We start from the raw sequence: 24,751 nt of genomic DNA on the forward strand, positions 1-24,751 counted from the left end.
CACCACAAGCAGCCTCGTGGGTGAAATACTACAAAACATCCTGAGAATCAGGTGACATCTCAGGCAGAAGGTAACATCCTGGGAGCCAGGTGATATCTCAGGAATCACGTGACATCTCAGGAACCAGGTAACATCCCGGGAAACAGGTGATATCCTGGGTACTATCTAACCTCCCAGGAATCAGGCAACATCCCAGGCACCAGCTCACATCCCAGGAACCAGGCACTGTCCTGAGTCCCAGCTCACATCCCGGGAACCAGGCACTGTCCTGAGTCCCAGCTCACATCCCGGGAACCAGGCACTGTCCTGAGTCCCAGCTCACATCCCGGGAACCAGGTGATATCCTGGGTACTATCTAACCTCCCAGGAATCAGGCAACATCCCAGGCACCAGCTCACATCCCGGGAACCAGGCACTGTCCTGAGTCCCAGCTCACATCCCGGGAACCAGGTAACGTCCTGAGCACCAGCTCACATCCCGGGAACCAGGCACTGTCCTGAGTCCCAGCTCACATCCCGGGAACCAGGTAACGTCCTGAGCACCAGCTCACATCCCGGCGCGCCCCTCCCCGCCCCCCCCCCCCCCGCCACCGCCCCCCCCAGGCTTACCTGCCAATGACCTCGATGTTGGAGATAGCATAGAAGTACTTGTAGAGGTTCTCCCGCTGCACGTAGGTGCCCCCCAGCGCCGGGCGCAACAGCCTCATGCGCAGGTCCGTGAGGGTGAAGAAGTCCTTGAGGCCCTTGGCGCTCTCCAGGCGCGTGTAGAGGTTGCCCATGTTGCGCATGTCGGGGCCGGCGAAGATGGCCAGGCGGTCCCGCACCTCGAAGCGCACGTGCTTCTCCTTCTTGGAGCCCGCCCAGCGCGAGTACTCCTCGGTGCACAGCACGCGGTGGGCGCCCGACGCCGGCAGGTCGCGCGCCCGGCGGGGGGCCATGCCGAAGGCCTCCGTGCAGTCCTCGGCGTAGAACTGGTAGGGGTGCCACGTGCGCCCGTTGTCCAGGGACTTCTCGAGGACCATGGCCGTGGGCCGGCCGTACTCGAAGGTCACCACCACGTCGTCCGTCAGCTCCACGCTCTTGTTCCACGAGAGGGTGATGTTGGCTTCCAGGGGGCTTGGGTAGCGGCTCCAGGTGACGCTCTGCCAGTACGTGGCCAGGCCCTCGTCCTCCCTGTCGAACATGAGCCGGGGCGGGTGGGCCAGGTCTGGGTTGGACGCGTCACACTCGTTGCTGCACAGGTAGGGGTTCTCCTGTAGGGGGAGGAGACGGCAGGGGTGGGCGCCGGCCGCTCGGGGGGGCCCCGGGGAGCCGCGGCCCGGCCTGGCCCCGCCCCCCCACCCCCCACCGCGTGCCCGGGTGTCGACCGGGAGGTCAGGGGGCGCCTCTCCTGGGCCGGCAAGCCGTACCCGTTTCCCCAAGGCACATAAAGTCACGCAGGCCCACGGCTTCCCAAGGAAACACCCACTCGCTCCTACTCCAAATACAGACCATCAAGAAGGGAGAGTGTGTGCGATGGGCTCCTCGTGGCCGGCGGGATGAAGTCCTACCTCTTCAACACAACTCTTCAGCACTCTCCTTCCACCATATACCTGGGGCCCAGTCTCCCCCTCCCGGGCTCCCGTCCTCCACTCCCGCCGCCGCCGCCGCCGCGTCCGTGCCCCTGAGCCTTTGCAGACGACATTCCCTCTCCTCGACGTGCCCTCCCGCTCTCTGCCGGCCTTGAAAATTCCTACTCACGCTCTTCACCCTTTAAACATCTCCCACCCCAAGACGCCCTCCCGACCTACTTTAAACGGTACCGTCAGTAGCAACCCGAGTGGGTGCGGTAGAGAAAGTCAAAGTCACGGCAAATATTGGTTGAACCGCCACCCGGCGTCAGGCATGATGTCTCCGTTACAGACCTCATGCGGAGTCTGGGCGCGCCGGGAGGTTGCTGGGTGAGTCTCAGGAGGGTGTATCTTTGTGGCGGGTCACTTCCGGGGCCTTGGCACAGGACTGGCGGGCTCAGTGGGGGGGGGGGGGGGGGACGCTGGCTCGGCCCATTTTCTCTGCCCCCCAGGAGGCGGGCAGCCCGCTCCCAGCCATCGATGTGGCCCCTCAGCTGTCACAGATGCACCAGGCCAGTGCATACCCTAACAGTAGGGGAAACCGCTCATGGGGAGACAGAGGGTCCTGGAGACTCTCTCCATCGTGGGGCTCAGTTTTCTGTAGGCCCAAAACTGTTCTAAAACATAGGCTATTAATTAAAAAAGAAAAAAAAAAAAAAAAGCCGTCACAAAGAACCACAGTGCCCAGACGGCTCACGGCCCTTTTTGATGAATATTTCAGGTCTCTGGTTTGCTCAGAGACAAAAAAGCATGGATGTGAGTTAAAGTCTCTCCCTCCAAAATGAGCCACCGGCTCCCACGGGGGGAGTGGGCGCGTTGCCTCCTGAGAGGCCGGGCTGGTGCCCCGGCCAGCATCACCGCTGATGCCCTTTAGTGGGGGACGAGTTCCCAGGCCGCCCCGGGGTCCTGGGTGGGCAGGCTGGCCCCGGAGATTACTGCGGCAGGCTCCACAAAGCCTTGACCAAAATAGCTCTGTCCTTGGTCCCCCGTGGTGCCGCTGTCCCTCTCACCTGGCCCGGGCCCGCTGATCCTCAGGATGCGCAAACCTCGGGATGAAAGGGGTAAGCCGCTGAGTCCAACTCCTCGCTCAGCAGACGGGAGAACAGGAGAACAGGAGAACAGGAGGGACTGGCCCAGGTCCCCTTGACAGGGGGTCGCGTTTGAGGATGAGGCCTGCTCCTGTCCTAGACAACCTCAGGGGTGTCCTGAAACACAGGTGACTTTGCAACATGGCAGGGACAGGCATCTGGCTCTGCTCGTGGGGGGTCCCAGCTCCCTTGAGCTCCAGCTGAGTGACCTTGGGCCATTGCCCTGAATGGGAAGGGGGCTGAGAGGCTCCCTGGGGATGGCCCAGCGGCCTGCAGAGGCCAGGCCTGGTGGCAGGAGGGCAGCAGGCTGCGAGGGCTAGAGGAAACAAGCCTCCCCCGGGGGAACAGCCCCTGCCCCAGTCCCTCTGCCGGCCCCCAGCAGAATCCAGAGGCAGATCTGGCTCTGGTCATGCCATTTGGGATGGAGACGCCCCAGAGCTCACACATGGACACTGGGGGCAAGAGGACCCTAGGTTGGCATCCCCACCCCCCCCACCCCCCAGCAATCTCACGCTTCCCACCCCCAGTTCCCCTTCTACTGCTGCTAGTACCCTGTTAACGGCTAACTTGTGTCTCCCTCCAAATCCCTCCCTAAACATCAGGATCTCGGAATGTGACTGGTCGGAGATAGGGGCCTTTAAAGGGTGATTAAGTTAAAATGAGACCATTAAGGGGCGTCCAGGTGGCTCAGTCAGTTAAGCGTCCGACTTCCGCTCAGGTCATGATCTCGTGGTTCGTGGGTTCGAGCCCTGTGTCGGGCCCTGCGCTGACCGCTCAGAGCCTGGAACCTGCTTCCGATTCTGTGTTCTCCTCTCTCTCTGCCCCTCCCCCACTCATGCACGCTGTCTCTTTTTCTCTCTCGACAATAAATAAACAACAACAAAAAAAATGAGACCATGAGGATGGGTCCTGATCCAACACGACTGGTGTCCTTGTAACGAGAGGAAGTTTGGGTCCACAGAGAGACACCGGAGGCACGTGCACACAGAGGGGAAAACCACGTGAAGAAGAAGGAAGAGGGTGGTCATCTGCAGGCTGAGGAGAGAGGCCGCAGAAGAAACGAGACCTGCCTGGGGCTTCAAGGGTGACACAAACTTTGATCTTAGACTTCGGGTCTCCAGAGGCATGAACAAATACGTTTCTGTTGTTTAAGCCACCCGGGACCTAGCTCATCCCCAAGTTGGGGACAAAAGGAAGGTTAGGGTGGGAGCAACAGTTCAGAGGGGCAGGACTGAATTGTGAGTTTTTTATGATTTCCCCAGAAGCTCCCTCTGGGGCTCTCTCTCTGCAAGCCTGGTCTCCAGCACGCCATCACCAGATGACATCATACTTCGTGCGCATCCGGATAACTCCCATCGATCCAGCACCGAAGGCTGTGCCTTTTCCCTGGTTGCCTCATCTCCTCTCCCCTCTGAGTCTGTGCTCCTATGGCCACTCTCCCTCCTCGGGGTTTTCAGAGCCCTACCCCATGCACCTCCTCCAGGAAGCCCTCCTTGCCTGACTCAATATTTATTTATTTATTTTTTTTTTTAAATTTTTTTTTTTCAACATTTTTTATTTATTTTTGGGACAGAGAGAGACAGAGCATGAACGGGGGAGGGGCAGAGAGAGAGGGAGACACAGAATCGGAAACAGGCTCCAGGCTCCGAGCCATCAGCCCAGAGCCTGACGCGGGGCTCGAACTCACGGACCGCGAGATCGTGACCTGGCTGAAGTCGGACGCTTAACCGACTGCGCCACCCAGGCGCCCCTGACTCAATATTTAAACCCAGTTCCTTTGTCATCCATCCTGGGTTATCAGGGTGTTCATCTGGGACAGCGTGGGAAAGCCTCTGTATAGGGCCTGGACCTCAGTAGCCGGTCACTAAATTAGAGTTATTACGGCCATCATATTAATCAGTTATTCACGTAACGACGCTTCGGTTAATATTCCTCTATCTTCTGTCGGATGTCGATATTATTCCTGTCAACCCTCCTAACTGCTGTGACTCACCCACACTTCACCTTTCCCCGGTTTTTCTCCACCCCCCTGCCTTACCTCCCCTGCCCAGCCTCTTGGGGGACCCCACGGGGGGACATCGGATCCAGCACGACCCCCGGCTGCGTCAGCCTGTCTGTTACCAGGAAGACTGACACGGCCCGCTCTGCCAGGGGACGGGGGGCTCCAGCTCGGCTGCCGACACCATGCGGCCTTCACCTGCAGTGCCCTCTGGCCCCCCGCTCCCCCGGCCCGGGAAGCAGATGGTCAGAAACTAATGAATCAGCCTGTGCATTTACCAGCCCCGCGCCTGCTGCTGAACGGGCTTAATCAACAGCGAGCACGATAAATACATCCCAAGCCATCGCCAGCACAAGTCTCTCCGCCTCTCTCCCATTTCACTTCTTCCTTCCGCCGCCCTGCCCTCGCGCCCCAAGATCTTTGAATTCCATTTAACCACTCAGGGGTGCGGGGTGTGTCCCCTGCTGAAGGCGATGTCCACGCAGAACCAGCCGTCCGTCCCAAAAGGCGAGGCTCTCGCCCTCGCGTTCCTTCTGTTCTCCCCTAGCAAGGGTCCCGAGGAGGAGCCTGGGGTGAGGGGCCCAGTTTACCCCAAGCCCCCAGCCCCACCCCGTCCCAAGGGCTGTGCTTCAGCTCATTACAGCAGGTGCGAGGGAGGGGCTGGAGGGTCGGCGTCTCCTTCCTCAGTCTGCACATTTCCACCCGTCTCTGTGAGATCAGGCTAATAATGAAACAAACAGTCCAAATAATGCCTAGTGTCTAATACCTGGCCTCATACCAGAGAGAAAGTTAGGGGGTGTTTGAGGCACGCCTTTAACCTTTTAGGATGATACCAAAGCCAACATCTGATATTATCAAAAGCAGTAATTAGTTGTTTAGACCTTTTACGAATAGCACCATAAAAAAAAAAAAAAAAAAAAACTAAAGAAATAAGAATCATGTCCCTAATTAAAAGCTTTGAAACTTTCTCCCAAAAAAAAAAAAAAAAAAAAGTCACACACCACATTTTGCATCAAATCCTGGGGATTCATGGGGTCCCATCTCCCCATTTAGGAGCCCCGGTTCTGGAGTCTGGAGCAGTTAAGGAAACTGGCTTGGAGCTCCACAAGTCCTGGGTTTAATCTCAGCTCTATCCCTTGAGGCTGTGTGCCCTCGAGAAACTTGCTTTACCTCTCTGAATGTTTCGTTTCTCATCCAACCTGTGAGATAACGCGCGTGAAATACCTAGAAAACGTCTCCAAGCGGCAGCAACGATTATTCAACAGCAGCTCCAGACACACTCGCTCAGGGGCTTTCCTTGCAACCTTCCTTGGGAAGAAGTAAGGCTGAGGGCAACCGGCTCATTAACAGTAAAATCAGAGCCTCACATGAGCCGCCGGCTGCCTTGGGGACCGCGGGCTCGGGAGAGCCTAACGATCCCGCCGTTCACCGAGCTCTAACCGTGTGCCAGGGCTGGGCACCCATTCCACGTGGCAGACTCCCAGCATCCCCCCGGGCGGTCAGTGCTCCCGAGGACGTGCCACCCCCCACGTCACTTCCTCTGAGCACAGCGGGATGCAGCCAAGGAAACCTTGGGGAAGCCCAGCCAGTCCTACCTGCCTGGCTGCAGGCTCTCCTATCTCTGCAGACACACCCAGGAGGGGTGGGGGTGGTGGGGAGGGGCAGGGGCGCAGGGCGAGGGGAAGGCAGCCAGCTAGGACGACGCACCAGAGAACGGGGTGGGAACAAAGCGACAGACACACCGAGCAGGAGTCGCTTGGGAAGAAGTATCCTACAGAGAAACCATTTCGTACCACGATTTTCAAACCTTTCCGCGGGCTCTCGGATGCTTTCGCTCTTATGTCATTTTCTGTGCAAAGGGGCGACGGGGGCGGTGGGGGGGGGGGATGGTGGTTGCTGTTGGGAGTCAGAAGCCAGCCTGGAAGCAGTGTAGACGGCAGCTTCGGGCGAAAAACATAATCGAGCAGGAAAGCCAACTGTGAGCAGGGATGGGGGTAACCGTGCTCAGGGGAGGTCTGGCTGTCTGGACCAAGGAGCCTGGGCGGGGGCAGCGACTTGAGATGAACAATCCCCGACGGGGCGGGCCGTGGTGACGTGTGCAGCAGTGTCAGAGAACTCCCCCAGGTGCCCACCGGCCACACACAAACCCCCGCACCTCCCCACTGGAGGGGAAGCCCCGAGAGGGCAGCGGCCCCACCCGCCTCCTTCCTCCCTGCAGCCGGGACCCCGGCGCTCCTCGGGGCTGCTTGGGAAAACTTGGCGGAGTGGACGGAGTCCAGCGAGGGTGAGAGGGCTGACTTCTCAGGGCCCCCATGAGAATCACACTAGGCTCTGCGTGGCAAGCACCTTGCGTGACCCCGGCTCGCCAACGATGGGCAAACAGCATGGTCCGCACCCCACGCATGGGCCGTCCTGGAAGATGGGGTCCTTTCATTTACGGTCTACAAAGGAGGAAAGGCTGAACAATGTCTCAAGGTCACACTGCTTTTTTGTTTGTTTCTTTGTTGAACATTTATTTATTTTTGGGACGCGGAGAGAGACAGAGCGCAAATGGGGGAGGGGCAGAGAGAGAGGGAGACGCAGAACGCGAAGCGGGCTCCGGGCTCCGAGCCGTCGGCACAGAGCCCCACGCGGGGCTCGAACCCACGGACCGCGAGATCGTGACCTGAGCCGAAGTCGGACGCTGAACCCACTGAGCCCCCCGGGGCGCCGCAAGGCCACACTGCTTTGAAGGGGCCAAGTGGGACAAGAAGCCAGGGAGTCGGGCTCGGTGATGTGGCAGGAAACTATGCCCTTCGCCCAAAAGGGAAGGACGCCACCGCCCCCAGACCCGTGCCGCTCGCTCCCTTGAGAGTCGGGTTCCACGGGGAGGCAGACAGCCCATGGCTCTGCCACCCAGGCGTGTGGGCAGGCCCAGGGAACAGTTTAGCAGCTGACAGATTTTTCCGAACCTGTCTGCCGAGTTGCCAACTGAACTGTCTCATGCTCAGCCCATCAACCTCGGCGCGGCTGGAGGCATCTGCCGGTGGGAGGCGGGAGGCTGCCAAGGAGAGCCCTGGGGAGGGGTGGGGGGCGAGGGGTGCCAAGGCGGAGGGACGAGGGGCAGGGCCATCACCAGGCATCCCGAGGGCTCTGAGGGTCAGGCGAGGCAGCACCAGCTCCCTCTTGCAGAACTGGACTTGGGCGAGCAAAGGTAGGGGAAAGGCAACAGGCAGCTGAACCAGCCCGTCCCTCCACCTTGCAGGATGCTTCTAGAACTCCGGGGGAAACTCTTCCAGCCTGGGCAGGTGTGTAAGTCAGTCCTAAGTCCCCTGACCCATAGGGTCACGGATCTGGGATTCAGGTGATTGTCCCTAACCCCATGTATGACCCTGGGCGGGGACTTGCCCTGTCGGTGCCTCAGTTTCCCCATTCGGGAAATGATCGAGCTCTGACACTGACCTCGCCAAGTCCACGTTCCTCGGCCCCCCGCCCCACCTGGGAGGAAGGGCACAGAGGGAGGGCAACCCCTCCTCCCTCCACTCCAGGGAGAAAGCCAGGGTGCCCAGGGAATTCTCCCTAACAAATTATTTCCTATTTATTGGTAAGAGAAGTTGCAGCGGGGATAAATTATTAACTAAGCGGAAACGAGATTCTGTCGCGAGCAGATTCTAATTCTAGCTGCCCTGGCGGTCTCTGGCTCCCCACCCCCTCCCTCCCTGACCTCTCCTCCTGGGGTTCCACTGACCCCTGTCTCTGTGGCTCCCCCCTCCCCAACACCCTCGGGCCCCGCAGGCTTCTCTCCCTCACCCTTTTGGGTTTCTGTTTGAGCTGGAGCCTGGACCCAAGCAAGGTCACCCCTCCCTGCTCGTGAATCAGCAGAAAGCGACCCGAATGGCATTTCAGGGCAGAGCTGTCGCTGGCCAGGGCAGCTCCTCTTGGTTTTTTTTTTTCTTTTTTGGTTTGGTTTCTTGTTGGAGCCATTTCTTCCCAGCCCAGCCATTACTCATAGGAAAGGCCAGGAGCCTGGACAAGGGGCCTTCCCTGGCCTCATCCATCCCGGCAATGAGCATCCAGAGGCCACGGCGACAGTCCCCCAACTCGCCCCCAGCCCCCGACTCCCCACCAGCCACAGTGGGCTTCTCCTGGTCAAAGGTCCACCTCAGACCCCCCGGACCCGCCCTGACCCCAGTTATTCAGCTGCCCAGATCAGCTCTCCACTGTTCCAGTTGCCCAAGTTGTGTGGGAGGAAAGGGAGGCCTTTCACTTCAACCCTGCCTACAAGTTACCTCCTTCCAGAACCTTCCAAAACCTCCTTCCAGTTACCCAAGTTGTGTGGGAGGAAAGGGAGGCCTTTCACTTCAACCCTGCCTACAAGTTACCTCCTTCCAGAACCTTCCAGAACCTCCTTCCAGTTACCCAAGTTGTGTGGGAGGAAAGGGAGGCCTTTCACTTCAACCCTGCCTACAAGTTACCTCCTTCCAGAACCTTCCAGAACCTCCTTCCAGTTACCCAAGTTGTGTGGGAGGAAAGGGAGGCCTTTCACTTCAACCCTGCCTACAAGTTACCTCCTTCCAGAACCTTCCAGAACCTCCTTCCAGTTACCCAAGTTGTGTGGGAGGAAAGGGAGGCCTTTCACTTCAACCCTGCCTACAAGTTACCTCCTTCCAGAACCTTCCAGAACCTCCTTCCAGTTACCCAAGTTGTGTGGGAGGAAAGGGAGGCCTTTCACTTCAACCCTGCCTACAAGTTACCTCCTTCCAGAACCTTCCGTGACTGGGACTGCACTCTAGGACAGCAGGGACCAGGTCTGGCCTACCCGTTCCCCACACTCCCCAGTGACGATTTGCATGAGGACCCCCAGCCATTGGCTGCCACGAGAGTGTTTGTCGAGCCCTTACTCATGAGGGCACCTTCTCGCCCGTGCCAGTCAATCTCCTTGCTCCAGCACAGCTCAGAGAGGGTGAGCAACCTGCCCGGCACCACCCAGGGAGGACTGTGTGGCTAGCCGGCTTCCGACAGCCGTGGGAGCAGACGGCTGAGGTTGGTTCTAGAAGCCAGCAGGGACCCCCACCCGCCAGTCCCGTGTCCCACCTCTGGCTTCCCCGACAGACACAGCCAGCAAGACCTTCTGGTGACCAGAGGGCATCAGGTTGCCCCGGAGGACTGTCCAGGAGAGGGTCAGCTGGGAAGCCAAGGTCAGAAGGACAAGGGTGCAAATGTCAAACCCCCACTCACCAGGAGGGCAGGTCCAGTAGGACTGATTTCCTCCCTCAACTGAAGAGCCAGAGGGGATGGGTGGGGCCTTGTCAAGGCTCTGGCCAGACAAGAGTTAATCTCTCCAGGAGCTTAAAATTGTATAGCAGTCTCCCCCCACCTCATCCACACCGGATACTTTCTAGTACCCCCAGTGGATGCTTGAAAACCCAGATAGTACCAAACCCCACATATACTGTTTTTTTCTCCTTTTTTAATGTTTATTTTTATATACATTTATTTATTAATGGGGTGGCGGCAGAGAGAGAGAGAGAGCTTGTGAGCAAAGGAGGGGCAGAGAAAGAAGGAGAGAGAGAGAATCCCAATGCGGGACTCGATCCCACGACCGCGAGATCTCGATCTGAGCTGATATCAAGAATTGGACGCTCAACTGGCTGAGCCACCCGGGGGCCCCTACCTTTTTGTTTTTATTTAAGAAATCTCTACACCCAGGGGGCCCTTGGGTGGCTCCGTCGGTGAAGCGTCCGACTTCGGCTCAGGTCACGATCTCGCGGTCCGCGAGTTCGAGCCCCGCGTCGGGCTCTGTGCTGACGGCTCGGAGCCCGGAGCCTGCTTCGGATTCTCTGTCTCCCTCTCTCTCTGCCCCTCCCCTGCTCGTGCTCTGTTTCTCCCCCTCTCTCAAAAAGTAAGCAAACATTAAAAAGGAAAAGAAAAGAAATCTCTACACCCAACGTGTGGCTCCAACTCACGACCCCGAGATCAAGAGCTGTGTGCTCTTCTGACGGGGTCAGGCAGGCAGCCCACGCCGTTTTCCCCGTAAGCGCACAACTATGATAGAGTTTCATTTACCAATTAGGCACAGCAAGAGAGCCACAATGGTGACTAACAATAAAATAGAACAGTCATAACCAATCACGGTCACAAAAGTTATCTGAGTGTGGTCCCTCTCACTCTTCCTGTGCTGTCCTCACCCCTCTCGTGATACGAGGCGACGAAAGGCCTGCGTGACGGGGTGCGGTGAGGCGAGGGATGTGGGCACGGGGACACAGCGTGGGGCCACCGTCTGACCCAACGCCAGGAGGGAGATCATCCGCTTCCAGACCACGGTTGACTGTGGGTAACTGAAACCACAGATAAGGGATGGCTGCTGTGCTCTTAAAAAAAAAAAAAAAAGGGATGCATTCTGTTTTGCCCTGGGCATATGTGGATTCTTCCCACAGCCAGATTTCTAGGAATGTTCGGGGTGGGGAATTCTATCCCAGCCGAAGGGAGCCTGTACCGATCCCTATGGTCCCCCCACGGGCGGCTTCGGCACCCCAGCCCCTCACCTGCTACCACATCACTGACCAGGCACGTGCAGGCATCGGTCTCAGACCAGGAACGGCTTCCCCTCCATTTGCACACCCCCAGCGACAGGGAACTCATTACCATAAGAAGCAGATAGACCAAACTAGACTGCTAACTCCCTAGAAAGTCTGGCAGTATATTTTGGCTCCCACTCCACGTACTTTCTTTGCCCCAGGCCCCCTTGCTTTTGCGTTTTGGCCCTGTTTTCTCTGCTTATGCAGTAAACAGTTTCTAATTGATTTGAAGAACCATCTAGAGAAGCTGGATTCGCCGGAGCCCTCCTCCTCCCCCATGTCAGGAGCTCAAATCCTTCCCCACCAGGGCCAGCGGGAAGGCTCGGTGCCTCCTCCTGCACAGACACGACCCATTCGGCCAGGGAGCCGCCTGCCCTGCTCTCCGTCCCCCCTCCCAGCACACCCCACTCCCCACCCGAGGCCCCCCACCCAAACAGCCGGATGCTTTTGCTTAATACCTTTGCAAAGTAAAGGAGAGATGGGGGGATGAAAGAAAGGAGAGAGAGAAAGGGAGAGGGGAGAGGGGAGAGAGGAGAGAGGGAGAGAGAGAGAGAGAGAGAGAGAGAGAGAGAGAGAGAGGGAGGGAGGGAGGGACCGGGCAGGGTGGGGGCAGGGTGCAGGGAGGAGAAAAGCCACATCCAGAGAAGCCGGGTAAAGTGCATTATTGATTCAGGACTCAGAAAATGCTTAGAGAGTAGGAAACGCGCCTGCTCTTTAAAAGCTTGTGCAAAGCTGAAGCTACACGCATGCAGCCTTCCCAAAGAGGGCCTGCTCTGCTGACATGAATATTTTATCAGGGAGGAAAGAAAAAGTGGTACGGAGGACTTAAATGCTGGGGTGGGGGTGGAGGGCAGAGCGCGGAGCGGCCCCCCCACCCCGAGAGCAGACCTTGGCCACCTTGCCGAAGAGCAGAGCAATGGGGCCTCGGTGGTCCCGAAAGGGGCACCCACTGAAAGGGGAGGGTCCGGGAGGGGTGAGGTGCGAAGCTTGATCCGAAGCCCCTCCCCTAACCTTTGCCCTGCCACTACCAGCCCTCCCCCACACTCCCCTGCTGAGCCCCGGAGGCCACCCCTTCGGATAAAGTCCAAACCCCAAGGGGTCCTGGCTCTGCCCAGCCCCCACCATTCACGCCCCGCTCTGCCTTGTTTCTGTTTTGTCTCTTCTTAAACTTCCACACTGAGTATTGTCACTGGACAACTGGGATCATGATTTTTCACGTGAGACTTCCTCCTCTCTACGCGTGACAATCCTACGAGCTAAGGCACAAGTCCTCATTTTGTTTTTCGGATGAGGAAACGGAGGCACGGGCAGGCACCGTGCCCGATGGGACCTCGGTGAGCACAAGGCAGAACTGGTGTTAGAAATTGCAAATTACGTGCTCTACGGGAAGCCTAGCAGGCTACCTGTCCCTCGCCATGCAGTCACTCCTTGGTTTAGGGGCAGTTTCATGGCTTTTTGGGCCACAGGTGCAAGAGTGGACACAGCGTCCAGAGGGATGGGGACTGCCTGTACGAACAGCCACAAGCCGAGACCTTGAAGGCTTTCTTCTTGTTGGTCTCTGAGGAGCTAAGAAGTGGGGGGGCAGCCTGGGCAACAGCTGGGCACGCTTGGACAGGTGCACCACCCTGTGGATGAATCCTTTGGAGAGGGCAGGGGTGGGGAGGCTGAGCTGGTGAGGGTCCGTTCGTGGATTTATTCACATAGCCTTACCGACTGTTCCCGCATGTCCTGTTTGCAAAGTAGTCCCGGCAAAGCAGCAGTCAGGCCTGGCTGGTCATCAAAATTCCTGGAAGGGAGGGCGTGCAAATATTCCTGGGCCCTCAGGCCGGAGATTCGGCTCCGGGTTAAAAGCAAAACCAACCAACCAAACCCCTCCGCCGTGACTCGGATGCCCGGTCGGGTTTGGGCATTCTATGACGTCAGGCCTGCTATCACCATCACCCCTGATTCATAGGCGAGGGACGTGGAGCCCCCAGAGGCCAGGCACCGACTCAAGGTCACACTTCTAGTAACCCGGGCATTTTGACCCCTTACGGGGGCACTGAGCACTCTACGGTGACCGCCAGAGAAGCCACCCTTGGCTTGGTCCCCCAAAGTGGCCCAGGTGACAGGCCTGGAGGGGAACTGGGCTGGGCTGGTCAGGGAGGCTTCCTTGGGGAGGTGGGGTTTCGGAAGGGCGGGCCCGGAAGGAGGGGTGGGCTAGGGACAGACAGGCGGAGGAAGATTCAACCAGGCTGTGAGGAGGGGTGCCCTGTGAGCGAGGCCCAGTAAAGGCCAGTCTGGACGTGCAGAATTTGCGCAGGGAGAGACGAGTTAATGCACTTGGCAGGCCGGGGGCCTGGCAGGGAATGTAGGGGATAAGGGCAAAGGGGCGGCCTGGAGCCAGCGGCGGCCTTGACACTCAGCAGCTGCAAGAGGGCCCTGACTGTGGCTGGCCAGCCTTCCTCCGGGAAGAGAGGTTAAGAACCTGAGAACAAAGGCCGAGGGACCCCGAGGCGGGAGCCGGCACCCCTCAGTCCCCAGAGGCCAGAGCAAGGCTGGGGCGTCCACAGGTCAGGGGCAAGGATGGGTTCCGAGAACGAACTCTCTCCCTCTCTGGCCTTTGAATTTAAAGGAATGACAAGGCCGGAAGGGATCCGGCTGGTCCTGGGAAAGGCTGAAATGGTGGGCTGAAATGGGGGCACTTGGTGGTGCCCCGGGACCGCCTGGGGAGTCCAATTAAACCCCGGTGCCCAGGCCCGCCCCAGGGACCGTGTGCAGGATGGGCAGGGAGCACACGGGATCCCCCGTGTAGCCGGCTGAGAGCCGGGCACGTGGGATGCGGGCCCCAGCAGAGCCTCGAATCTGCACAGCGACCCGGCCCCTGCCTTCTCCACTCCCCCAGTCCCATCGGCCCACCCGAGTTTGGAGCCTTCAAGAAGGCCGCCCCAATGGTTAGGAGACACGGGACTGACGGAGGAGACAGGCACAAAATCGGACCCCCTTTCCTGATGCAGAGGCGCTGCTCACCGTGGTTCTCACCTTAGACGCACCCGGGCCCCCAGACCAGCCACGTCACGCCCTCTGGGGTGGGTCCTACCTATGGGGGCGGTTCAGCTGCCCAGGAGACTCCAGCGTGCAGCCAAGCTCGAGGCCACTGCCCCGAGGACCCTGCCGCGGGACAATTCTCCATCCGGCGGTGGCACCCGGCCCCCAGCCCCCCTTTCCTACCGCTACCCCCAGGCTGAGAGGCGGCCAGACTGTTGGGGATCCCTGGTGGGAAGGGGCGGGCTGCCCAAGCCAGGCAGACAGGCCCGGTGGAAGGCGGTGGAAGGCAGACGCTGTCACACTCCCCCCTCCCCGTGGCTCTCTCCCCCCTCTATTTTTAGGTCCATTACTGTCCATTGTTGGGTGTATTTTTTTTCCCACTCTTTCCCCAGAAAAACAGCTCAGGTTCCTCCAGGCAAAGCCGTCTCCCCAGAGCGTGGGAGCACACACACTGCCAAGTAGATATGATAAGTGAATTATCAGCTAAGTGGATCTGCAGACTCCGTCATGTCTCAAAGGGCAGTGGGGGGCGGGGGGGGGGGGTAACCGCCACCATTGCTCACTCCTCCCCAGCCCTCCCTCCTGGGGCTGACAGGGCGTGCTGGGGGAGGAGAGGCTGGCAGGGACAGTATGCTCACCCGGCACGAAGGGCCACACGAAGGGCCACACACAGATGACAACCAACTCAATCCATCAGGCGCTAAGCTATTCGGAGCGCCTCCCATCAGCTAAATGGCCTGGTTAGCGGCTAAGTGCTGGGTCCGGGCGGCCCAAGGCGGAGGTGCCGAGCTCGTCTGCTTCAATGCTGTGTGACTTTGGGAAAGTGGCCTCCCCTCTCTGAACCTCGGGTTCCTCATTATTCAAAATGGGTATAAGTACGGGATCTACCATAAGTCTTCTGGGAGGGTTCGATAGGTTAGGTGAGGTTAAGTGCTTGGTATACAGTAGGCGCTCAATAAATGCAAGCTATTGGTTCTCTGAGGAGGAGGAGGAGGAGGGGGAAGGGGGGGGAGGATCAAGACAATCCTCAGACAATAGGACCAGTCAGTTACAAGAAGGAAAGCATTAATTTTCCTGAGCATGAGGGCCCCCCAGAAGGACCGTAGGGGTCCACGAGTGGACTCAGGGCGGTGTGCTTGTAACCGTGTGTGTGCGCGCGCCTGTGTGTGTGTGTGTGTGTGTGCCCTGTTCCTGCAGGAGTACCACGGACTCTCAAAGGGGTCTGAACCCCCGAGGCAGGAGCCCCTGCTGAGGGACGGGTTGGTCTCCTGCTTTGTTTGTCCCCTCTGGGTCCCTCCTGGGTGCCTGGGACCTTACTGGTTTGCTCCCCCCCCCCCTCTCCCGCTCCCTCTCCAAGTTTCAAAGTCCCGAAGGTTAGCAGCAGAATCAGGGAACGCAGTGGGGTTCTGAGGTTGACCAGCTGACAGGAAATCTCCACCTCGAGACCTGCCTTGAGGTCACCCAGCTTCTAGAAACCGGTCCAGTGGGGAGCCCGGACTCAGCACGGTGCCAGCCCCGGAGCTGTGGGATTTGGGATGGTACCTGGGGTGGGGACGGGGACAGCGACAGGGTGCCCCGTGGCTAGCTGGCTTCTCCTTCTGCCGTCACCTGCCTTGGGCTGTCTCTTGATTCCCAGAGGGAGGGGACACCCCAAGAACCCCAACTGGCCGCCATCTGCTTGGGCTAGAGCAGAGGAAGGCAGCTCGAGGGTAACGTGCAGGCTCCATCGCTCACTGGCCTCCTTTTCACCTTTGCCCAACAACAGACTCTGCTATGACCGAGGGGGAAATGCCCTGGTCGTGTTTCATTTCCTTTTATTTCCCTGGTCGACACTTGGAGTCAAGTGGACAAACGACATGGGCCGAAGGAAGGAACCGGGATGAGGGATGGAGGGATCCAAATGGTCCCGCGGCACCCAGGGCAAACAGCCGGGGGACAAGAGTGCCAGATCCTTGATGACGGGCCGAGTCCCTTTCACGGGGGGACGGGGGGTAGCTCTAGAAGGCCCCAGGTTTAGGTGTGGGAGGCAGATCAATGGGAGGGACGCAGCGAGAGCTAGGGTGCATTCTCTAATGAAGGTGACCCTTCCACAGCTGGGCCCTGAGATCCCAGGTCCCCTTTCTGGCCACCTTCCGTGGTGCTGCTGCAGCCGGGAGAACCACAGCCTGGCAGGGGGGGCAGGCTGGGATGGGGGCCTCGGAGCCCTCTGGGCCCCCGGAAAGCCAGCTCTGAGCACAGCCCGGTCACCGGGGGCCGCACACACGTGTGAGAGCTCACCTGGGGGTGGGGGGGGGGTGGGCAGAAGGCAAACGCGTTGACGTTATGTTACACGTACCCTAAAGGGGCAGCTTGGGCACCTGCTGGCTGCAGGCAGCCTCCAGGCAGGCGTCCCGTGTCCCCCACCAAACGCCATCAAGTGAGGTCACGAGTGGACAGATGGAGATCTGGTATGGAACGCCTCATGTCCCCAGGGCTCTGTTGCATTCTTTCAGGAGAGCCACGGGCCTACGGCGGAGCCTCCTGGGTCTGCTGTCCCTCCCCTGGGTCTGCTGCCCCTCCCCGGGGGCCCAAGGAAGTCACTCCATCCTGCTGGGCCTCAGTTTGCCCTCACACAGGAAATGAGGGGAGCTGGATTTGCCCAGCAGCTTCACGTCGTGTTTATGGGGGGCCCTAGGACGGCCCGGGGCGGGGGGGCTCAGGGCCCCGGGACCGGGGCGGAGGGACACCAGTCGCCTGGTCCAAGGAGCCCACTTTCCCCTGAGCTGCCAGATCCGTGGTAATTTGCTCACACGTACTGATGTTCTAACCTTTAAGACCCCTTCCAAACTGCACTCCCTACTTGAGACAGAAGATAATTGTTGGCAGCATTTATTTCACGGGGCAAAGGTGGGAGACAGAGACTCTTCTGCCCTGCTTAGTGGGTCAGGGAAGGGTGCTGTGGAAGCTGGAGAGAAGCTACCCCAAGACCAGAGAGAAGTCACAGGTTGGGCGGTGCTCCCCAGTTATCCTCCTCTGGGCATCAAAGCTAACAGCCCAGCCTAAAAGCTAGGTCGGGGGTGGGGGGAAGGAGAAGCGGAAGAGGAAAGGAAGGAGGTGAGAAGGCGGAGAGGTGGGGAGCATGCCTCGGGCCTCACCATGGCATCGTTGTCAAATACCCGGGATCGGAGTTCAAGCCCGGACTCTCCCCTCAGTCTTGGAGTCTCAGTTTGCTCATCTGTGAAATGGGGACTACAGTTTCCCATGCAGGGCATTTGGGAGCGCCTGAGGAGACACCCGGCCTGGAATGCTCAGTGTTTCCACAGAAAAGATGGAGATCCCAGACGTAAACCCTCACGCCTACGGTCAGTGGATTTTCGAGAAGAGTGACAAGAATGTTTAATGGAGAAAGAACGGTCTCTCCAACAAAATGGTGATGGGAGAACCGCTGTCCTCATGCAAAAGAAGGAAGCTGGATCCTTCTTTTACAATATATACCAGAATTAACTCAAAATGGATCGAAGATCTGGACACGAGAGCCAAAACTGTAAACGTCTTAGAAGAACACATGGGGGTAAACATTCCTGACCTTGAATTTAGTAATGGTTTCTTTGATACAACATCCAAAGCATACACACAAAAAGGAAAAAGAATAGATCAACGAGACTTCAGTAAAATAAAAAAAAAAAATGTGCATCAAAGGACACAATCAAGAGGGTGAAAAGACTATCCACAGAGTGGGGAAAATATTTGCAAATCGTGTATCTGATAAGGATCTAGCGCCTAACATATGTCAAGGACACATAGAAAGCAGCAATAAAAAGGCAACCCAATGAAAAACAGGGCAACAGACTTGAATAGATATTTCTCGAAAGAAGGTATACAAAGGGCCAATAAGCACGTGACGCCTAGCACCATCAGTCACTAGAGCAAAAGGCAAGTCAAAACCATATGAAATGCCATTTCACACCCGCTAGGGTGTCCACAATAAAAAATAGACAATTGGAACCAGGCACAGTGCTGGTGTGAATGGAAGGTAGGCGCGGTTGCCACGGAAAACATTTGGGCCTCCGCCAACACTTAAACATAGAATGACCATATGACCCAGCAGTTCTATTCCTCGGTACACACCCAAGAGCAGTGTCCACAAAAGAAAATTCTGCCCAGGTACAGAACAGCATTATTCATAACAGCCCCAAAGTCAAAGCAACCCCCGTGTCCATCAACCGGTGAATGAATGCAAAAAAAATGTGGTCTACCCACACACTGGACTGTCACTCAGCCTGAAAAATAGAACGGAGTACTGACACCTGCCAGGACACGGTGAGCCTCGAAAACGTGACACTGAGCGAAAGAAGCCAGGCGCAAAAAGTCACCTGTCGTATGATTCCATTTACACCAAGTGTCCTGAATAAGCAAATCCGCGGAGACAGAAAGCGGACAAGCGACTAGTGGCCAGGGGGCTGGGGGGAGGGGCGATGCGGCGCGACAGCGGCCGCCGGAAACATGATTTCCTCTTTCCGGGTCGAAGACGGCTCGAGACTACACAGAAGCGGTGGTCGCACAACGTTTTGAGTGTACTAAATGCTACTAAACTATATCCCGAAAAACGGTTAAAAAGGCAACGTTTCTGCTCTATTTTCCTGCAATAAAATTATTTCAGTGGTTAATTTCAGGGCATGTGAATTCCACCTCAATTACAAATTTTTTAAAAAAAATTCTTTTAGGGGCGCCTGGGTGGCTCAGTCGGTTAAACGTCCGACTTCGGCTCAGGTCATGATCTCACGGTCTGTGAGTTCGAGCCCCGCGTCGGGCTCTGGGCTGACGGCTCAGAGCCTGGAGCCTGTTTCAGATTCTGTGTCTCCCTCTCTCTCTGACCCTCCCCTGTTCATGCTCTGTCTCTCTCTGTCTCAAAAATAAATAAACGTTAAAAAAAAAAATTAAAAAATTCTTTTAAAAATGCCCTCATCTCAAGAAAAAACTTTAACTGCGTGGGTGGGGATGGGTGGTAACTAAACTTATCACGGTGATCATTCTGCAATATACACGTGTATCGAATTGTTACGTTGAACACCTAAAACTAATACAGTGTTATCCGTTCACTATATCTCAATTAAAAAAAAAAAAAGGATGGAGAAAACCAGAGGGAAATTACGTGATGTGCCGTTGTATTTTTAGCGCTCATCGTGGTTTTTCTTCGCTTTGGTTTGCATTCAGGAGAATACTTGGAAAAAAAGTATCTAGTGCTGTGCAGGCCACTCAGAGCCCCCCTATCTGCACCGGGGTCCCCCGTTTTGTCTGCGTGTGACCAAAGCCGAACCCCAGCCTGGACTTCCCTGAACTCCCAGGATCCATTTGGCGATCTTCTGGGAGCATTGGTGAATCTAGGCAAACCCCATCTGTGCACAGGTGGGGAAACTGAGGCTAAGGGGCTCGGCCTGGTGTCCCAGCAACAAGGAGACTTTGCCAGAACCCGGAACTGCCCGGCTCCCCTCCAGTGCCTTTTCTGCGCTAACACGCTGTCCCCCGCCAGCCGTTGGTGTGCACTCGAAGAATCAGAGACACGTTTTCATCTATTTAAGCAAATCTGCTGCTGATGGAAAACAAATCAGAACCTGTTTCTGCATCATCTGCCGTTTCCTAGTTTCCTCTGCACTTGGTCCCCGCCTCATGGGCCATATGGACCCTGGCCAGGTCTGAGACCGGGGAGCCTGGGCCACGGGGCCGGGAGATGGGAACAGAGCTTTGCAGCCTGGGCCCGGGTCCCCAGGGTGGCAAGGGGCTGTCCCGCTCCTTCAAGCCTGCCACGCTCCGTTCAGGCCCCACCCATGGCCTCGCTCTGGCCTCTGCGTGCACACTGTTCCCCTGCTCCCCTCACTCCCACCACACTCTTGGCCCGACCCTCCCCCCCAGCACTAGGGGTCAGTTAGGATCCAGACAGAGGAGGGCTGAATCTCCCCCTCTAAGTAGACGTAGGGAAGCCTCGTTCTATCGATTCATCTGTCTAACAGCATAGCAACGCTGTGCCCTGCAGGTTTGCGGGGCAGGGGGAGCAGTTTACAGGGTCAGGGGAGTTGGGGGGCTTGGATGGGACAAGGAGGTGAAGCGGCTTGTCCCCTCCCAATCACCCACACCTCTCTCCTCCTATCACCTGGACCCTCCCTCTGTGTCCCTGCACATGTCAACTCCCTAGCACTGGCCGTCGCCCCTCTGAATCCCAGACCACACGGGTGCCGACCCCCATCTCTGAAGTCCCACAGTGCACGCACACTGTACCCTGCATAGGTGCCCGGCCGATAGCCCTGTCTGCTTTCTACTGTCACTCCTTTGTCTCTCCAGCTACATTCCAGGACGGAAAAGAAAACTCCTGTTTTGGAACATTTATTCTGTGCCAGGTGCCCTGCCGAGGTCTCTCCGTGCTGTGTCTCATCTCATTTGTCAGCCTTCCTCTGAGCCCCGGGGCTGGTGTCATCCCAGTGTTCAGATGGGAAAACTGAGGCTCAGGGCACAAGGGACTTATCCAAAGTCCCACAGTCCAGAGGGGGGGAATAACTGGAGCTCACCTTTGCCCCTTCCCAAATCCCAAGTTCTCATCCACGGCGGGTGTAGCCTGTCTGTCCACCTGCCCATCCCCTGCCTCCCTGCACATGGGATTTGAGGCAGCTGCTCCTAATACATGCAAGGCAGGAGAAAAATGAAACTATGTGGAAAATCAAGGGCAGAGAATGTAGAGTCGGAAAAGAAAGACGAGCCTGGGGAAGGCAGGGATGTGTGAACTGGAAAGTTCTAGAACTTCTGACACTCTTTGGAAAGGTGTCCCCTCCGGGCCCTTTCCCCTCCCCCCGCTGCGCTCCAGGTGCACTGCCCCCTACCCTCCATGGGGTGTCCGTTAAGGGGCAGGGAGCTTGCTCATGTGGGCGCTGACCTCACAGTGCACTGCCCCCGGCCTGTCACTCGTCTGCTCCCCAGGAAGGAGGCTTCACTGGGCAACAAGATGTCATGCATGGAACTATTCTTGTCCCAAGCTGGGCCCTGCCTCAGGCGTTTCGACAGAACGAGCCACTTTAACTAAGGGTTGGGTGAAGCTCAGGTTCCAAACTCACTTTCTACCTAAGGACTGAGCAGTGCAGACCTCCTGGTGAGATCCGATCACAAATCCCACAGCCAGGGGCCTTAACGGAGAGAAGTGAGAGCTTTCGGGGCTTCCTGGCCCGATCAAAACCCTGGTCCTTCCTGTAAGACTCAGTTCTAATCTCCCCTCCTCTGAGAAGCCTTCCAGGATTGCACGGACCTCCCACTCCCCCAACCATTTATCCATTAAGCGCTTACCTAGCACTGACTGAGCCAAGAGGGAGGGCAGCCGTCCTTCGGGGCTCCTACCACATCAGAGTGTCTCCCCCATGCCTTGTTGGCCGTGTCTATTGTGAATATCCGCAAGGTCTGCCGTGACCTCGTGTTGAGGGGAGCAGGGGGCTGGGGCACGCTCTTCTCTGTGGGTTCGGGGGCCAGGAACACAGCAGGGAAAGGAGGCCTGAACCAGGGGGCCAGTCGGCTCAGTGCTGCTGGCTGGGAATATTTCTTGAATACCCACGTCTGGCAGGAGGCGGGGCAACTATGACCTCGATTCTGCAGATGGAGTTCAATGTCACGGTGAGGTGGGGGCTAGAAGACTCAAGGATCCACCTGCCATCTGCCTTAATCAGCCCAGCAGTCCCCTTGGGTGGGGGGATAGGGCTGCTGGCTCGGCATCTGGGTAAGCTGAGGCAAGGAGACGGCAAAGCAGGTTCTGAGGGAGACGTGTGCTCAGAGATACACCTTCGTGGCCCCTCGACCAAGCCAGAGTCTCCTTGGATAAAAAGTTGACTGTTCATCTGCTTCAAAACCAAGGGGATCAATGTTGGACCCGAGATAACATCGAAGCCTGATACTAAAACAGAGCTCATACACTTCAAGTGTGTCCGGATATTCTGAGGGAGGCATTTCCTTCTCCTAGGCAGTTGGGGGGGTGGGGGGGCAAGGCAGCCAAGATCACCCCCCCCCCCCCGTTACAGATGAGGAAACGGAGGTCAGGAGAGACTTACCCCCAGTCACCCTGCCCGAGAAAACAGCAAGGCTGGGATGGGAGCTCGGGGCCTCAGACCCCAGGCCTGTGCCTCTAGACAGGAGACACGCAGCCTCTCTTTGGCAGCTTCCAGAGGGCCTCAGGGCTGTGAGCTCCCAGCTCCACCCCTCACTCCTGGGACCCCTGCATGCCAAGATCCCCCGGGGACGTGAGCAGTGAGTCGAAGCCATTATGTCGAGGAGCCGTGTCTCAGACCATACCCTGCATGCATCTGAATTGCCTGCATTGCTGGTTAAAATGCAGGTTCTGGCTCAGTTGGTCTGGGGCAGGGCCTGGGATTCTGCATTTTTAACAAGGTGAGTCCAAGGACTTCACGCTAGGTAGCAAGTAGGTATCTACAGAATTGCTTTAAACACCACCTGCCTGGTCTGTGGCCAGCACCGTCTCTCTCTCTCTCTCTCTCTTTTTCTCTTTTCCCCCCTGTCGCCCCTCCTCGCCGTCTCTCTCCCGAGGCTCAAGGATTGGCTTTTATCTCAGAGGCACAGGAAGAGAGTTTTGGAGCACTGAGGGGCCTGCTTCCCGCACCCAACCTCTCCCGCCCCCTGGGCCCTGCAGCGTGGCCAGGCTGGCCCTCTCCGGCCGGGTCCCCCAGAATGGAGGGCAGAGGGCTGTCTGTCCTCTCCCGCGGCCCTCATTGAAATTTTGCCCTTGCCCTCAGATCCTCTGTTGAGAGCTCATCCCTATTAATTCTCATTGTGCATTTAGAGCCAATAGGTTTTTATTTATTCATTTATCTTGGTCTTCTCCCCCCTCCCCTTCCTCACCAGGCTGGAATTTACAATTCAGTTCTCAGGTGGCCTTGCGGAAGGACGGAAGGACAGGAAGCCTGGCGGGAGGGAGGGTCTGCACACTGAACCCTGGAAAGGGCGGCTGCCTCTTGGCCCATCTTGCACCCTGGGGGTGCTCCAGGGCTCACACTCCAGTTGGCTGGATGCTGGGACAGGACCTGGGACGCACTGGGCGCTCGCAAGGCTAAAGGGGCAGTGGGGGGCCGGCTACTGGTGGGGCGCCCCCTGGTGGTTCACATCACCAGCCGTGCCCGGAGCGGCTCAAGCTCTCCGGCCATGCCACATAGCCCTGCTGCCCAGAGACTAGAAATACGGGGCGTGGCGTCCTCAAGGTTGAACAGAGGAAAGAAAAGCCAGGGACACGGCTGAGGGCCTCCTAACAACAATAATAAATGCATAACACCTACTGCACATTGAGCACCTACTGTGTGCCAGCACGGTGCCCAGGGCTTGGCACGGCCAGGGTGCATCCCCTTGCCAGCCCTGTGACACCCAGACAGTATCACCTCTACTTTACAGGGGAGGAAACCGCAGCTCAGAGGGGCAGGCCGAGCCACCTAGTGGGGGAGCACAGGCCCTGGATGCAGACCAGTTGCCTGCCCGCCTTCTAAACTGAGTGACCTTGCCAGGATTTAGGCAAACCTTTCTAATCCCTACAACAGGATTAGAACAGTCCCTCCCCACCCACCCCCCACTCCCCCCAGAGCATCCCGGAGATGATTAAATGAGACACACACAGAACCTGCTCAGGGGAAGCTGCACGGGGGGTTGAGTCCATCTGGACGGGACCCCCCGCTCCCTGCAGAAGCCAGCTCCCCCCACCCCCCACCCCCGCCTGCCCAGGCAGAGTCCCCATTCTTGTCGGCCGCACATTTATAATCAAAGGCGGAGCAGGACAGCAGCCTGTAATGAAATATTTAAGTCCACCAGACAGCTGTGGAGACACTGAGGACCCACCTATGCGGGAGATGTTGAAGACGTTGTTCTTCCTCATCTGTCTCCCCGGGAGAGAAGGAGAAGCGACACCACCTGGGCTCAGGTGGGGCAGCGCTAGGATTGTGGGTCGGGGTGGGGGTGACCACCCCACCATGGCAGCTGCACCGGGTCCCCCGTGTGAGGGTGCAGGCAGGGCCGAGAGTATCCTGAGCCAGCTTTGGCCAGGAGAGGGCCTCAGACTTGCATTTGATGGTCACCTCCACCCCTCAAGCCCTTGACCGGAAGCTGGTCCAATGAATTATGATTTAGCTGCCCTGTCCCACACCCTTCCCCCCAGTACATTAGGGCAATGATTAATATTTAAGAGAAGAAATACAGTCGAGACTCTAATAGGAGAGACAGAGGTTGACTCTGGTCAGGGAGTGAGTGGAGAAGTGTTCACAGGAGCTGGGGGGGGGGGGGGGGGGTTGTCGGCCTAACGCACAGGCTCAGAACTGGGCTCCACTGCCCGTCGACCTGGCCTTGCCCCTGACCTTCAGGAGCCGACCGCCTTGCTCACCCCTGAGCCAGCGAAGCCCTGGGATCCCCAGTGCAGTGACCCATATGGACTATCCAGTCTCTGCCCCCAGCCCTGTGCTGCCTTCTTCCC

The 24,751-nt window shown here is 57.7% G+C and overlaps 1 protein-coding gene across 13 annotated transcripts in view; it reads right to left on the minus strand.

Moving 5' to 3' along the window:
- NTNG2 (netrin G2) overlaps positions 1-24,751 on the minus strand; it is a 68,984-nt gene that overhangs the window by 37,487 nt on the left and 6,746 nt on the right. For 11 of the 13 annotated variants that reach the window (XM_058693732.1, XM_058693733.1, XM_058693736.1 and 8 more), the window contains one exon: positions 609-1,252. In XM_058693732.1, the coding sequence (XP_058549715.1) occupies positions 609-1,252 (644 nt within the window). Of the gene's footprint in view, positions 1-608; positions 1,253-12,963; positions 13,040-24,123; positions 24,359-24,751 lie in introns of those variants that run through there. The other 2 variants (XM_058693740.1, XM_058693742.1) reach the window with 2 other exon arrangements.

This window comes from Neofelis nebulosa, chromosome 12 (assembly GCF_028018385.1).
Source record: "Neofelis nebulosa isolate mNeoNeb1 chromosome 12, mNeoNeb1.pri, whole genome shotgun sequence".
Classification (NCBI taxonomy): Eukaryota; Metazoa; Chordata; class Mammalia; order Carnivora; family Felidae; genus Neofelis; species Neofelis nebulosa.